General features: G+C 46.6%; 1 protein-coding gene across 1 annotated transcript in view; it reads right to left on the bottom strand.

Annotated features, from left to right (window-relative positions):
- Window positions 1–1,637: 1,637 nt before the first annotated feature.
- The window catches only part of ZNF366 (zinc finger protein 366), a 64,542-nt gene continuing 51,388 nt past the window's right edge, over window positions 1,638–14,791 (bottom strand). Inside the window, exons 4-5 of the mRNA XM_055554538.1 lie at window positions 8,820–8,994; window positions 1,638–5,949 (exon numbers count right to left, since the gene is read on the bottom strand). Coding sequence (XP_055410513.1) covers window positions 5,426–5,949; window positions 8,820–8,994 — 699 coding nt within the window. The 3' untranslated portion in view covers window positions 1,638–5,425. The remainder of the gene's footprint in view (window positions 5,950–8,819; window positions 8,995–14,791) is intronic.

Here is a 14,791-nt window from a genome sequence, read left to right as displayed (position 1 = left end):
CATACAAATTAGAAGGAAGACCAAAGCACTCAGTCTGCAGCAACGCCATGACCAAGGTCAGGCCCTTTGGAGACGAGCGTCTGAGCCACGCTACATGGAAAGCCCCTGACTGGGCAGAGGTGGTACCTGACAGTGAGATGGATCTAGACAGGTAATGGAGGAAGGAGGAAGTGAGCATCAGTGTGTCTCTGAGACTGACTGCTGCAACAGGGCTGAAGTTTATTGCACAAATCTCCCTTTTCTTAGTTTTTCCTCAGGCAGAGAGGCCCACTGGAATCCTGAAGGCGGTGTTCTGTGATTGCACAGGAGGAAGTGGATTGGAATGATGCAAGCGGTAGGCTGTGGCAGACGCAGTCACCCAGTCTCTCTTCAGAGAGGGCCTCGCGCTGAGCTGTGGGGAGTGGAGGCAGCAGACACCTCTAGCCACCAGCTCCCTGACTGTCTCAGGGTCTGCCCCTGTGCAGAGTCACACCTTCCTGAGGTCAGGCTCCTCCTGGGAGTGCAGCTTCTGTTGACAGGGCAAGGGGTGGGGGTGGGGGGGGGCACCGAGGCCTGAATGTCTCTGCCCAGCGTGGCTCCGCTCGGATGAGTGGACCTTGCCCCCAGCTGCCCACCATGTTGGATGAGAGCAGCACAGTCCTGCTTCTCTCTTACTCGGTGCTCTTTCCTCGTGCTTCTTTTAACTGGTGCTCATCCCTAATAAACACCTTGCACCCAAATCTGTCTTAGCATGTGCTTCCAGAGAGCCTGCCACAGGCCATACGCTTGGCGGGCAAAGGAAGAACTTGCTGATGAAGCTGTTCCAAGCAAGTTGTTTCCCTCTCCTGAACCTCCATTTCCTCATCAGTAAAGTGGAGACAACCACCTCTGCCTATCAGGGTTGTGTGAGGTTCAAAGGAGGTTGAGCGTGCAAAGCACCTGGCACATCGCTTGGCACATAACAGCAAGTAACATTTATAAGGGAAGCTTCCTCGGAGATGGACAACTTCCCACGCTGACATAGCTCTGGGTGCTCTGCTGAAGAGGGGGAGCTGAGTGTCCCATTTCCTGGCCGCTTCACTGATGTGAATAGTAACAGCTAAGTCTTACGAGGCATATGCTGTGAGCCATGCACACGAGTGTCTTCATGTACTACCTCGTTTAACCCACAAAATGACCTGGTGAGGATGGCGCTGTTCCTGGTCCCATTTTACAGATGAGGAGACTAAGGCACAGACAGAAGTTCACAAACTGGCCTCAGGACCCAAAGATTAGAAGTGGGAGAGCTGGGCGTTGAGCCCAGGAACCTGGCCCCAGAGTCTGTGCTCTTGCCCACTGCAGCGCACACTGCACAAAGGACTTGACACAGAACAACACAGTGTTGCCTCCACCTTCCACTTTCCCATGGCACCCTTCCAGAACTAGTTCTTCCGAACAGGAGAGAAGACGGTGTGGAACATGTCACCTGCCTGCTGATGGGCTGAGGTTCATTCATCCGTTTTTGGAGGCTTGGTGTGAGAATCCATCACCCACGTCTCCCTGGGGCCGAGACGCACCCCGGTGGGAACTGCTCTGCTGGGAGGTCTCAGGGCAGGAGTGAGAAACTGCGAAAGGCAGCTTCCTTGTAAAATTTCAGGTTTCGCAAATGATTAACTCAGTTTTTTTCCAACATGTCTTTATTTGTTTAAATTAACAAAATATAGGTTACATGCTATTTTCAGGTAAACTGCTTTTTCACTGAGGCAGAAAGCAATATTCACAACTTGGGCTGTTACATACTTCAAGTTTTAGTTTTAAATAGCAAGCCAGAATTCTGTACAAAATCAACATTTGGTGTAATATTGTCCAAATATGTGAAGGATTTTAAATGTTAGCTCTGTTACATTTTGTTCCCGCAAAGCAGACAAAGATCATAATTCAAAACACGATGTTAATATTTTATTAAATGCCTTCAGGGCTTAATAAATACAGTGTGCACATTGGCTGTCTCACGCAACTTCTCATATACAAATATACCAGATACCCTTGTGAGATCATGGAAGGTCAGCCTCAGTCTCATGGCCGGTGAGAAGATAAATTTTTAAAAAGAGAGAATGAGTTGAAAGGCAACAAAAGCGGGTAATCATAGGCTGGAATAAAAAGATTAACAGAAAATATGCCACTTGGATGGGTCAGTTGGTCGGTTCAAAGACAGCGGTGAAAAGCCTGGAAAGCATCTGGTCAGGACCTATTTTCAAAGTGGCACAACGTGATACATGTCATGCTATCCTGGCCGCGCAAGTGCTGATGACCTTGGATGGTTTCATCCCTTAGTTCTCTGAGAAAGGCCTTATGGCTTCTCTTTCAGGCTTGCGTTCTGCCTTATTAACAGCTCTAGGCAAGGTTGGCCATCCCTTCCCTTAGCTCTGTGCTCTGTACTTATGCATAGGGTGCCCATATAATTCATCACCCAAACTGGAACATTTTTGAGAGTTAAGGTGACACTCTTAGTGACTACGTGGGGACAAGAGGTATAAACCTAGGTTGTCCCAGGCAAATCAGGATGTTGGTCACACACAAAACCAAGGTTTTAGACTTGGTTCTCAGAAGGTCAAGGCGTATTAATCAGCAGGTTATAGCTAATTATATCTACATCTCTCATAGAGTCAAGAATGAAAAACAGGCTTTAGAATACATTCCATAACAATTTTTTTTATTACTTTTCCTAGACCCTTTTTTCTTCCTCCAAATGAAATTTTACTTGGAAGTCTAACAAATAAAACAGATGGAATTGGAGCTGCTCTGAGTGAAGTGGGGATGAAGGCTGAGAATTTCTTCTCCTCTAGCAGCTCTAGAAGGTCTAAGAGGACCTCTTGCTTCTCAACACACAATGTGGAAACCACCATTCTGGACCACACTCTTTCCATCTCAACATTAACTTGTTCCTCAAACACTCCCACCTGACTCTTTTTGGGTGGAAAAGTCTATAAACTTGCTATTTAAGATCTCCTAGTTCCTATTTCAGTTTGGCACACCCAGAACAAACTGAAATCTGCAGCCTTTATGGCAGGTGCTCAACACCTGGCTGCTGAAAGAATGAATATGTAACAGGCCCCTGAGAGCTGGAGGTTTCAGAGACCACTCTGCCAGTCTCCGAGTGACGTCATTGGAGGCACTGACGAGCTATATTAAAAATGATGAATGGAAAGCAAATGGCCCCTCGGAAGGATAGGTTTGGATCCTTTGGGTCCTATCCTCTGGGTAGGTTCTTGACTCAGAGTTGTTCTGGTAACTGCAGAAACCCATGATCCTCCCTTTACCATCCCCTTTGCAGGTGCCCTGACCCTGAGACAAGCAAGGAAGGCTGCAGGGAACTCAAACGGCTTTGGCAAGCTGTGGTGGTAATGCTGGAGGAAGGAACCTAAGCAAAGTGGCAGGAGGAGCTGCATCAGGGGCTGACAAAGTGCGTGCGTGACTGACGAGGACTAGATGAGGCTGATGGGGAAGCACCTTACCAAGAGAAAAAGAAAAACAGCATCCCACAGTCAGAGATGGGTCAGACTGTCTAATGAAATGTACTGGGAATTTTGGGAGGAGAAGAAGCAAACAATAAACAGTACCTAGCTCTACAAATAAGAGTTGAAACTACCAAGAAGCAGTTTTTACATAAACACAGACACAGTACCAGAGGGTCACTGCTTGCGGGCAGTCACATGTATGTGACATCTGGCCAGCACTGCTCTGTCAGAATCCAGCGCCTAAGGAAAGCCCACCTGCTGGGCTCAGACCACGCTTCAGTCACCACCACTCACTGGAATCATGGTTCACGAATCTAGGAAGAAATAATTAGTCATTGTAGGCTGACTATGTACTTTTAAACATATTAAGTGATCATAAACATCACAGGCATCATGTTCTATTAAAAAAAAAACTGTGTGTTTATACAGTGTGTGTGTGTGTGTGTGTGTGTGTGTGTGTGTGTGTGTGTCTCCTCTCGTGAGGTTCTGACAGAACAGGTAAGAAGGCCTAAGTCAGCAGAATGATCTCAAGGTCTCCTGCTTTCTATCTTAATGAGTAAAGCCAGAAGCAGAAATATTTATGGAATCCTTGTGAGGGGGTCGTGGGAGCCACTATTTTATCCTAGTCGATCTTTCTCAACTCTCGCTACACATAAGAGTCATCTGGGGCAATTTGGAAAATAACCAATGCCAGAGCTCCCCTCTAGACCAATTCAATCAGGGCCTCAGGGGCCCAGGCCCCAGCATTAGTATTTTTTTTTAAGGCTCCCTGAGATGATTCTGGGACTTCCCTATAGCTCAGATGGTAAAGAATACACCTGCAACGCAGAAGACCCGGGTTTGATTCCTGCGTTGGGAAAATCCTCTGGAGAAGAAAATGGCAACCCACTCCAATATTCTTGCCTGGAGAATCCCAAGGACAGAGGAGCCTGGCGGGCTACAGTCCGTGAGGTCGCAAAGAGTTGGACACAACCGAGCAGCTAACACTACTACTACTGAGATGATTCTAATGTGCAGGCAGCACTGAGAACACAGCCCCGCAACTGCTTTCCTAGCAATGGTTATTCCAATACTCTAAACAAGTTAGAGCTTAAATTTCAGGGAGAATTCCTCCCCCCACCCACCCCCAGCCCCGCAGCTTCAGCACTGACGAGAAATCCACTGCTCACAGGCTGCCGGCTCTTCCTGCAGCCGCTTCACAGGATGAGGCCTTGGAGCAAGGTCTCCAGGAGGGAGCCCTGCTCAGGACTCAGGGTTAGCCTGCAGACACTGAGCACTGCTGGGACATCAGAAAAGATGCTCCAATGCCACATCTGATGAAGGCAGCGGGAGCCGAACAAGGCAGACCCAGGCAGGAATCTAAGCACTGCTGGTTTTTCCTTAATCAAAATGAATCACATTCTCTTGAAATTTTATCTTATATCTGCAGCAACTACTCAAGAACATCCTCTTTAAAAACTCACCCTCTGTCATTTCTGATATTTTTTTGATTATTTAATAAAGAGATTTTAAAAATATATACCACTACTACAATTTTCATCTATCTGGAAAAATATAACTTTCACAAATTCAACTAAAGAGTCATTAATAAAGTAATATGTCAAGCACCATATTTTTGCAACTAGAAAGAAATTTACCATGTTAGTCAATGGAAAATAGAATTTCTAAAAGCACCTCAGCATCAGCTTACAATTAGATGTCTAGAAGAGAATGTACAGTTAACTGTATTGGAGATCCATGAAACAACATTGAAGAAGGCCCTTCATGTGTGTTAAAAATCAAGGGCCCAAATGCAAGATCTGAGAAGCATTTCCTTCTCTACTCATTTAGTCTGCGCCCTTTGTCAAGATTTGTGCCCTTCTCCTCTCCAGCAAATGAGAGCTCATGCGGAAAGCTGTATCTGCACTGCCTAGCTCTCATTTTCCAAGTGTAATTCTTAAACCGTCCACTTAGATCCCCAAAAGCACTGCTTGTTTTTCCATTTTCCTCTCCAGTAATTCTTTTAAACTCTCATCTCTGTGCTTGAAGTACAAGTAATCAGAAAAGGCTGGGCCCCTCCGGGTGCTCGGCAGGACCCGGAGGCCAGGCCGCTCGTCTCTGCGGGCGAACTCTCGCTCGGGGCCGCCCTCGGGCCCCAGGCTATCTCGGCTCTTCAGCGGCCGGGCCCCCGGAGGCGAGGCCTCCTCGGCGGGCGCCTCCTCCCCGGGGCCCGGCTCCGGCTTGGCAGACAGGTCCTGCGGCGCGCAAAGCGGCGGGCCGCGGGGCCCGAGGCCCGGGCTGTCCGGCTCCACCTCGTAGCAGTTGTCCTCGTCCTCCTCCTCGTGGCAGGAGCTGCCCCGGGCGCTCTCCCCGTCCGACTGGAAGGCTGGCCCCTTGGCCCGGCGCTTCTGGGACAGGTCGAAGGGCTCCTCCTGCTCCAGGCTCCGCAGGGCCCCCGCCGTCGGCGCCAGCGCAATTCTCCCCCTTCCAAAACCTGCCAGGAGCAAAGGCACGTTCAGGCCGCCGAAGGGGTCGCTGGGTGGAACCCAGGGCTGGTTAGCATAGCCTGATTTTTGCATTTTAAAACTAGATAAATCCCCAGAAGGCTGTAGAGAGATGGGCCTTGTCACAGCTGGAATCGATATCCGTGTGACTCCTTTCAGGGGATTGTGGCAACATGCATGAAAAACTTTAAAAATAAGCACACCTTTGACTTAGCCAATCACACAACTGAAAACTTAAACTATGAAAATAGTCTGGCAGATGCACAAACTGTATAAGGATGGGTGAAAACAACGTATCCATCTAAGGACAGAGGTTTGTTTACATAAATAGTAGTACCTCCATGGGGCTTCCCTGGTGGCTCGGACCATAAAGAACAGTTAAGGTATTATATGTATAAAAGGTATTTCTATGTGTATAATATGTCGATACCTCTTAGTGCTCATAAAAGGTATTCTCTATATACTTTAAGTAAAAATATATATATTTATAGTGTAGACTCTATTTTATCTATCAAAAAATATCTGGAAGGATATATGTCAAAATCTCAAAAATGGGTAACTATGAGGTGATTTTTACATTTTTCTTTTCACTTCGAATATATTTCTTTTTACTTTTAACAGTGAACACATATTTTACCATAAGAAAAAAATAACAAAGATATTTTCATTGTGGAAAAAAACCAGATATTGCATTTGGGTCCAGGGCTCCCCAAGCACGGACAGAGCTGGCAGGGCAGACGAAGGTCCGGTGAGACGTTCGAAGCCCCCTGCCCAACCACAGGTGTCCTCGCTGCTGGACACGGGGAGATGGGCGGGCCTCACTTTCAGGGATGGGCTTTTCAGCAGCCAACAGACACGTGGGAGGCGGGACCCATCCCTTCCGTGGTGGGCCAGCGGTCAGGCCTGGAGGAACAGGTGGGGAGGAACAGGAGAGCAGGGAGGGCCGGGGGGTGGTCAGACCCTGGTGCCCAGGGAGAAGCAGGCTGCTGAGCTGGGGACACACCAAGGAAGCCGATGTCCAGGGCTGCCTACTTTACGGTGTTGTCAGGCGATGACGCTATCTGTAGCTTTAATCTTGTCAGGGACACAGGGAGGATCTTTTTAATCTGGGTCATGATTCTTGAGCTATTTCAAAAACTAGAGTGAAGAAATGCCAAAGCCTTTTGTAGATGAAAGCATTAACATTGTTGGAAGTCTGTTACAAACTTTCAAAGCAACTCTCTGATAATATAGTGATGCTCTTGATTTTTCCAGAAGAATGACAGTCTTTAGGTGCCTGTAAGGATGTGAGCATCCACGTGGGGTAAGTTCTGGTGACCGAGTCAGACTTTCAGATGGAGCACTGTCTCCTCATTGCCTTCTATGTCTCCAGCCGTGGTGGCTGAGCAAACTTCACCTAATTCTGGAAAAATCCAGAATAGCTGGATGCAAAGAATAATTCAGGAAAAGAACATCCTCAAGGGGAAAAAATGCTTTTGTTTTTAACAAGCATTTTTTCAGGGCTTTTATACACACTCCATGCCTTGTTTTAGGATGGTCAATTTTCTGTCACCCAGGAGTCATCATAAACTCAGAGGGCGTTTCAGAAATCTGAAAGCTACAATCATTTTGCTTCATGCTGGGTGTGCATGCATGCATTCTACTTATGAATATGGGTGCCTAGTTGACCACATCGTTTGTAAAGGGGGGGAAGAAGCAGCAGATACGAACAAACCACCCATGTTTTTACCCAGTGCAGTGAGCACTGGCTGGAGCCAGAAATTCCTGAGTTAGAATCTCAATTCTGCATTCAACTTGCTGTTTGACCTTGAGCAGTTTCTATAACACCTCTTGGCCATGGTCTCCTCTTACATAAAATGAGAACAACACAGTCTACTTTGTGAAATATTGGGGACAAGCAAAAACATCTAAGAGCATTGCCCTGTGCTTGGATCATCAGCCCAGTTAACATGCTACTGCAAGTTACATATATGTGTCTTCTCTCCCTGCACACAGACCTCCCAGAGGGTGAACCAAGGCGATTCAGTTCCCCTTGCGCCTGCCAGGGCATGGAGCACGCCACACTGGACAGAGAGCATTTACTGCCTGTTTACTGAAGGACAACCTACTGAGTTCAGTACTTCTGGAAATTAACTCTTTCCTGCAAAGAAAGGGACTGAGAAGATAACAGGAGGCAGGAACTTTCCATCAGTTCAGTTAGGACTCGGTGGGGGAGACAGAAGCCCCTGCTCGGCCTGTGGCCAACCGGCCCTTCCAAGCAGGAAAACTGTCCTCTTGAGTTTCTGATTGTGAGCAGGTGGATGAGACCTAGCCTGCTATCCTGCCAGACCTAGACCTAGACTAGACACACTTCAGCTATCAGCAGAACTTGCAGGCCTGCCCCTTAACAGCAGTGCGATCAAGAGGATATAGTATGGCTTTAGAGTCAGAAAGGTCTGCGTTCAAATTCTCAGTCAGCCACTTTTCAGTTGAGTCAGGTTAATATTTCAAAGCCTCAGCTTCCCTATCTGTAATATGGGGATAATAGAAGTTCCTCCAACCTGGAGTTACTATAAATATTCACAGAGACAGATCACTTGCTGCAGGGCCTGGAACACAGAATGAAGAGTGGTGCCGACCGGCACCATTATGATGCTCTAACCTACATCACTTTCACTTACAACCTCCAGATATTCACTCTGCGCTTGTTATAGTTATGTTGCCAACCTGCTCCTGCTACTCTGCTGTGGTCTTGAAGACGATGCTCCCTTTTTTAAATGTAGGAATAACCCCCAGAGTAGAGCTCCCTAAAGACAAGCTCAGCTCCCATTTCGTCACTCGCTGGGCCCGGCCACCGCGGGGCTCCTGGAAGGGCGATTACCTTGAGAATGGAGGCCCCGCTCCATGACCCCGTGCTTCACTTTCATGTGGCGTGTCAGGTTCCCCTTCAGGGTGAACTTGCTGGGGCAGTAGAGGCACTTGAAGGGCTTGCTGTCAGAGTGCAGGTGCATGTGGCCCATGAGGTTGTGCATCCGGTTGAATTCCTTCCCACAAAGCTGTCGAGACAGTGACCAGGAGAATACAGCTTACTCATGGGTGGGACCCTTGCCCAGATAACCACACTCAGGCCTGGGTGAGGATGGACGAGCTGTTACTTTGTTTGAATCTTGGCATTTTTAAACTGCTTCCAAATAAAGTGTCCCCAAGGAAGTCAGGGAGTGGCTGCCTTGAGCCCAGGCTCAGAGGTGGAGCAGGGAGGGATGGATTCATGAGATTTTATTCCTGTTGTACAGGGATTTTTAAACTCAAGGTAAAAACTGCAAAGCTATTGAAGCTTCTTTTGAACACAACCTTTCGAAAAGGAGATCTTCTCTGAAAAGCAATTGCTGAAAGTATGCTTCACTATAATGATAAGGATATGATGACTTGGTTAGTATTTATGGAGTATTTACAATATGGAAAGGCCTATCCCAAGTCTGCCACGGACTATTTCACTTAACTCACATGAGTCCTATGAGATAGGTGCTGTTCTCATCCCCATTTTACGGATGGACAAACTGAGGGGTTAAGATGAAAGGCTGGCCAGGGCACACACAGCTTATGGGTGCTGGATCTGGGATGATGAACTCAGGGCCTTGGACACCAGAGACCATATCATCAGTCAGCATGTATCACAGTTTCCCCCAACATAACTCTTCCATTAGACTGTATCAACAATGCTTCTCTAATTTTTTTAATTTGCTGACTATGGGGAGTTAAAAGGAACAGTGTATAAAGGGAGGACTGTGTCTGTTCTCTGGGTAGAGATTTGAAGTACTGAAAATATCATCCTAGGTATCCAAAAGCCAACCTGTTTTAGTCACTTCTTTTCTTCTCATTCCTATTTCCATCAAATTGCAAATACATGATGGACCACACCAGCAGTTCCCTAGCTCCCATGGGAACAGCAGAACTGCCTGTTTGAAGGCAGGACGTGCAGATGCTGAGGGTGGGAGACAGGAGCAGCTGTTGTGCCTGCTCTCCTTGCTTTTCTTGTCCCCAGGCTTCCCCAGAGTGGGGTTTGGAAGCTCCAGCCCTTGCTCGGCTGTGCTGTGAGGAATGCCGAGAAGGACTCTGTGTCTGTGCTGGGACTCCAGGTTCAGGGGAGGAACGCTCTCTCCCTCCTCCCTTCCCAGCCTCCGAGGCCCACACCAGAGGGTAGAGAAACGGAGTGAGCAGGGCCTGCAGAGAGCGCGTGGAGTGCGGTGTCCACTGAAGCAGACGCCAGTTTTCCTTTCTCACTGAGACATGGTGTCGGCGCCAGTGAGGAGGCTCTGGGTGGAACTTTTATTAATGCAGACCATATTGTCTTCAGGTGGCCATGGCAGTTGAGAGCTGAGCTGGCCAATAGCTGTGACCTTGGGCACTCAGACTAACAGAACGCTGGGCAGTAAGAGGAAGCCATCCTGGGACTGCAGATTTTTCACAGATAATCTATGCATGGGCAATGAATGGCTGGTTCTATATTTTTAAATGATTCACATTTGGGGGTTTTACGTGCTTTTCCCCTTTCCACTTCCTTACTAGCAAGAATGAATGCAGCATGCTGGTGCCCCACACCCAGTGTTCAGAGCATCCTCACCACATTCATCTGGAAAAGGTGGCCCAAGAGGGGAGATGCTGAGAGAGTGGGTCTGACTTAAGAAAAAGTATGGACACTTGCTTTCTTTTTATCCTTAACAGAGACAGTTCATAAAGATCTATCAGCCTGTGGCTCAATTTTGCTCACATGTGAAAGTTCTGATAGAGTTTTCTTTATAAGCTTAGTTTCAGTTCTCTGCCCTGGCTAAGAAGAAAAATGTATCTAGAGATTCTACACTAGGTATTTCCAGTCATGGGTCATCTTAGAAAAGATGTCTCTCATTTGGTTCACGGGATAGTTCCTGACTATTTGGAACAATGCTGCTGTTGAAGTTGCTGAGCTGAACAGCCCTTCATTAGACAGAGGCATCTCTAAAGGCTCTGCGTGCCTTTTTGTTATAATCCCTGCCTAGCACCAGGCTGACACGATAGGTCCTTATTAAGCCTCTGCTGAGTGAGTGAAGGGGTGAGGCACATTAAGCAGGTCTGAAAAGAGCAAGAGTCATGGGGAGATAAGCACAAGAGATGCAGGGAGAGAGGGGCTAGGGTCTGGAAGATCAATTAAGCTACTGCACTTGTCCAAGCCTGGATGGGTCTGGTGGTATTATAGGCAGGACAGAGAGAGAGAACTGAAGGAATAAATGGGTGCCTTCTTCCTTCAATGGCTTCATGGAGGCTGATATTCCACTTTTAGTTATCATCTCTGGTTGCTGAGGTATTAGAAGCTGGATTGGTCTGAAAAGGTTTTATAAAGGAGACAAAATTTGAACCTAACCTTGAAGAATATGTGGAGTGCCTTTTGTTTTTGTTGTGGCACAAGAATAGTCTCTTCATTGTCTTCAGACATTTCATCAACCTTAACACTATAGACAAGGGAACTATTACTATTGTGATAACGACCCACAGCTTATTGTACTGCAACTGGCTGTGACTCTGGGGTTAGAGCAATTCCCCGCCTGTGGCCACAGCCCCTCTGCCCCTCATGATAGCCCGCCGCCACCCAACACACACAGGCGTGCACACAGCATGAGGGCTACTGCCAGATTCTTCCTCAGTTTTGGACAAGCAACCTTTTATGATCATCATAGCTGAGGGCGTATTTTCTATACTCATGCTTTTCTAGATCAATTCATTCAGTTCTGAACTTTATGGGTCATTTTAGTGGTACATGGGGACAACAGGATGTTATATCATTTTAATAAATGATATTGTTTCCAATCATCGAAAAAGCAAGAGAGTTCCAGAAAAACATCTATTTCTGCTTTATTGACCATACCAAAGCCTTTGACTATGTGGATCACAATGAACTGTGGAAAATTCTGAAGGAGATGGGAATTCCAGACCACCTGACCTACCTCTTGAGAAACCTGAATGCAGGTCAGGAAGCAACAGTTAGAACTGGACATGGAACAACAGACTGGTTCCAAATAGGAAAAGGAATACGTCAAGGCTGCATATTGTCACCCTGCTTATTTAACTTATATGCAGAGGAGTACATCATGAGAAACGCTGGTCTGAATGAAGCACAAGCTGGAATCAAGATTGCCAGGAGAAACATCAATAACCTCAGATATGCAGATGACACCACCCTTAGGGCAGAAAGTGAAGAGGAACTAAAGAGCCTCTTGATGAAAGTGAAAGAGGAGAATGAAAAAGCTGGCTTAAAGCTCAACATTCAGAAAACTAAAATCATGGCATCTGGTCCCATCACTTCATGGGAAATAGATGGGGAAACAGTGGAAACAGTGTCCAACTTTATTTTGGGGGGGTTCCAAAATCACTGTAGATGGTGATTGCAGCCATGAAATTAAAAGACGCTTACTCCTTGGAAACAAAGTTATGACCAACATAGACAGAATATTAAAAAGCAGAGACATTACTTTGCCAACAAAGGTCCATCTAGTCAAGGCTATGGTTTTTCCAGCAGTCATGTATGGATGTGAGAGTTGGACTATAAAGAAAGCTGAGTGCTGAAGAATCGATGCTTTTGAACTGTGGTGTTGGAGAAGACTCTTGAGAGTCCCTTGGATTGCAAGGAGATCCAACCAGTCCATCCTAAAGGAGATCAGTCCTGGGTGTTCACTGGAAGGACTGATGTTGAAGCTGAAACTCCAATACTTTGTGAATAGCTGATTCATTTGAAAAGACCCTGATGCTGGGAAAGATTGAAGGCAGGAGGAGAAGGGGACGACAGAGGATAAGATGGTTGGATGGCATCACCGACTCAGTGGACATGAGTTTGGGTAAACTCCAGAAGTTGGTGATGGACAGAGAGGCCTGGCGTGCTGCGGTTCATAGGGTTGCAAAGACATGACTGAGCGACTGAACTGAACTGATTGTCTCCTGAAGTCAAGGTTTATTGCCTCAGGGAAGAAGATCCACTGTGGGACATGACTCATCAGCTATATATTCTTATGTGTGATTGGTAAAGGAGACAAATTTTGTTGTTGTTGATAAAACTTAATTTTTATACACCATGGTTTATAAAATTTTTATATTTTTAATATACCATGGTTTTATATACCATTTTTTATGGTTTATGATAGCTTACTGGTAGCCAGTGGAGAGCTTTCCCAGGGATAAGAAATAATGTGTTAGCTCTGAAAATTTTGAGGACACTAAAAGTGTCCTCAAATAAAATAAATAATATTTTGAGGACAAATAATATTTTATTTGTCCTCAAATAAGATACCATTTCTGGTATTCAGAAATGTAGCCACCTTCCTTCTCTGTGTGGCCAACCCCAGTAATTCAGCACAAGGCTACATACACAATAACATTTAATGAATGTCTAAGTGTATGGTTAGGAAATAAACAACCAAGTCAGGGAAAATATGACTTCCTCATGCAGAAGTTCCACAAAGCAGCCATCACTAACTCTCTCTCTTGTTACCACTAAAGCTATTCACACTAGTTTGCAAACCAAAATCCTCAGTGGCAGAAAGATAGAAGCAATTAACTCAGGACTTGAAGTACCTGAACACCATTCACATCTCAGTGGTAGGTACCCTTAGCTTCTTCCTCTCAGCCTCTGGCCCTTCCACGGAGCCCTTGGGTTCTTATCCAGAACACCTGGCCTTGTCATCCTTAGAGGATCGTCCTCACATGACAACACACAAATATATGGAGATTTTCTGTGTCTGTGAAAGTTGGAGAGGCCTTTCAGTAACCATTAGTGAAGAGAGGCCAGAGAAAGAGGATTGTGTCAATTAAAGATGGTGCCCTCAGGTGGGGTTTGGTGTGATCTCTAAGCAGAATCACTGTAGTGGAGGAGAGGAGTTAGGTGGACAGGGAGAAGGGTTGTGGGGGAGCATCAAAACTCTAGCTTCTCCTGGAAAGCAGTCATATACACAGCCCCCTTAAGACAAGATGTGAGGTGCAGAGCCTGCCCAAGTCAAGACTTGCTGAATCGCCTCCTGCCGAGGTCTGTGGAAATTAAAGCCAGGATAGGTGTTGATGCAGAAAGCTGCTGGAGTGATGAGGAGTCAGATTTCATCTTGCAGGTGGTCGTCTCAACCAGTCCAGCCCTCCTTAACTCTTAGTTGCTCTAATGAGCAGTATTAGTGTGCCTTTGACATTAAATATCAGCTTTTCCACCTATACCCACCTTTAAACCTACTTTTAAAAAGGGAAGTGGATCTCAAAGTGTAATAGACAGCAGAGCAGAGAGACAATAGTGAAACCCCAGAGCGATACAGAACTTGCTCCATTTTCTCGTCTGTAAAATGTCCATGGTAATCACAGTTTCCCATGCGAGTTCTTGGTCCAGGTAAAGGGCTTAGCAAATTGTAAGCGCTCGATAAATATTAGCTCATTACTGCCACGATCACGTACATTTCACCCTCCAGAAATGGTTAAGTTCCTTGAGGATGAGGGTGCTGTCTTTTAAAACCAAATTACATGGAAGGCCCACTAAGGAAGGAACAAGTGAAGAATCCTTCGAGTAAACAGCTGCCAGGTTACTTGAGGCATCATAGAAATGGAAGCAGATGTGGCTCACGCAGCCCTGGGAAATGTGGATGGAGAGAGAAGGTTCACCCTAGATTGCAGGCTCTGGGGAGCCTATCACCTGGCTCCCTGACCCTCCATCAGCCCTTTAAACAGCGGGCAGGTGCCCTGTCCCCTTCTCTGCATAGAAGCTCCTAACTCCGCCTCCTGGCGCCCAGTCCCTCCTTGGTCCAGGCAACTTCCCGCGAGTCCCAGTGACAGTGCTGATAGCCGGAGTCACAGAGA

Source organism: Bubalus kerabau, chromosome 18 (assembly GCF_029407905.1).
Source record: "Bubalus kerabau isolate K-KA32 ecotype Philippines breed swamp buffalo chromosome 18, PCC_UOA_SB_1v2, whole genome shotgun sequence".
NCBI lineage: Eukaryota > Metazoa > Chordata > Mammalia > Artiodactyla > Bovidae > Bubalus > Bubalus kerabau.
Note: the sequence above shows the minus strand (reverse complement) of the source record. Positions and strands in the feature narration are given on the sequence as shown.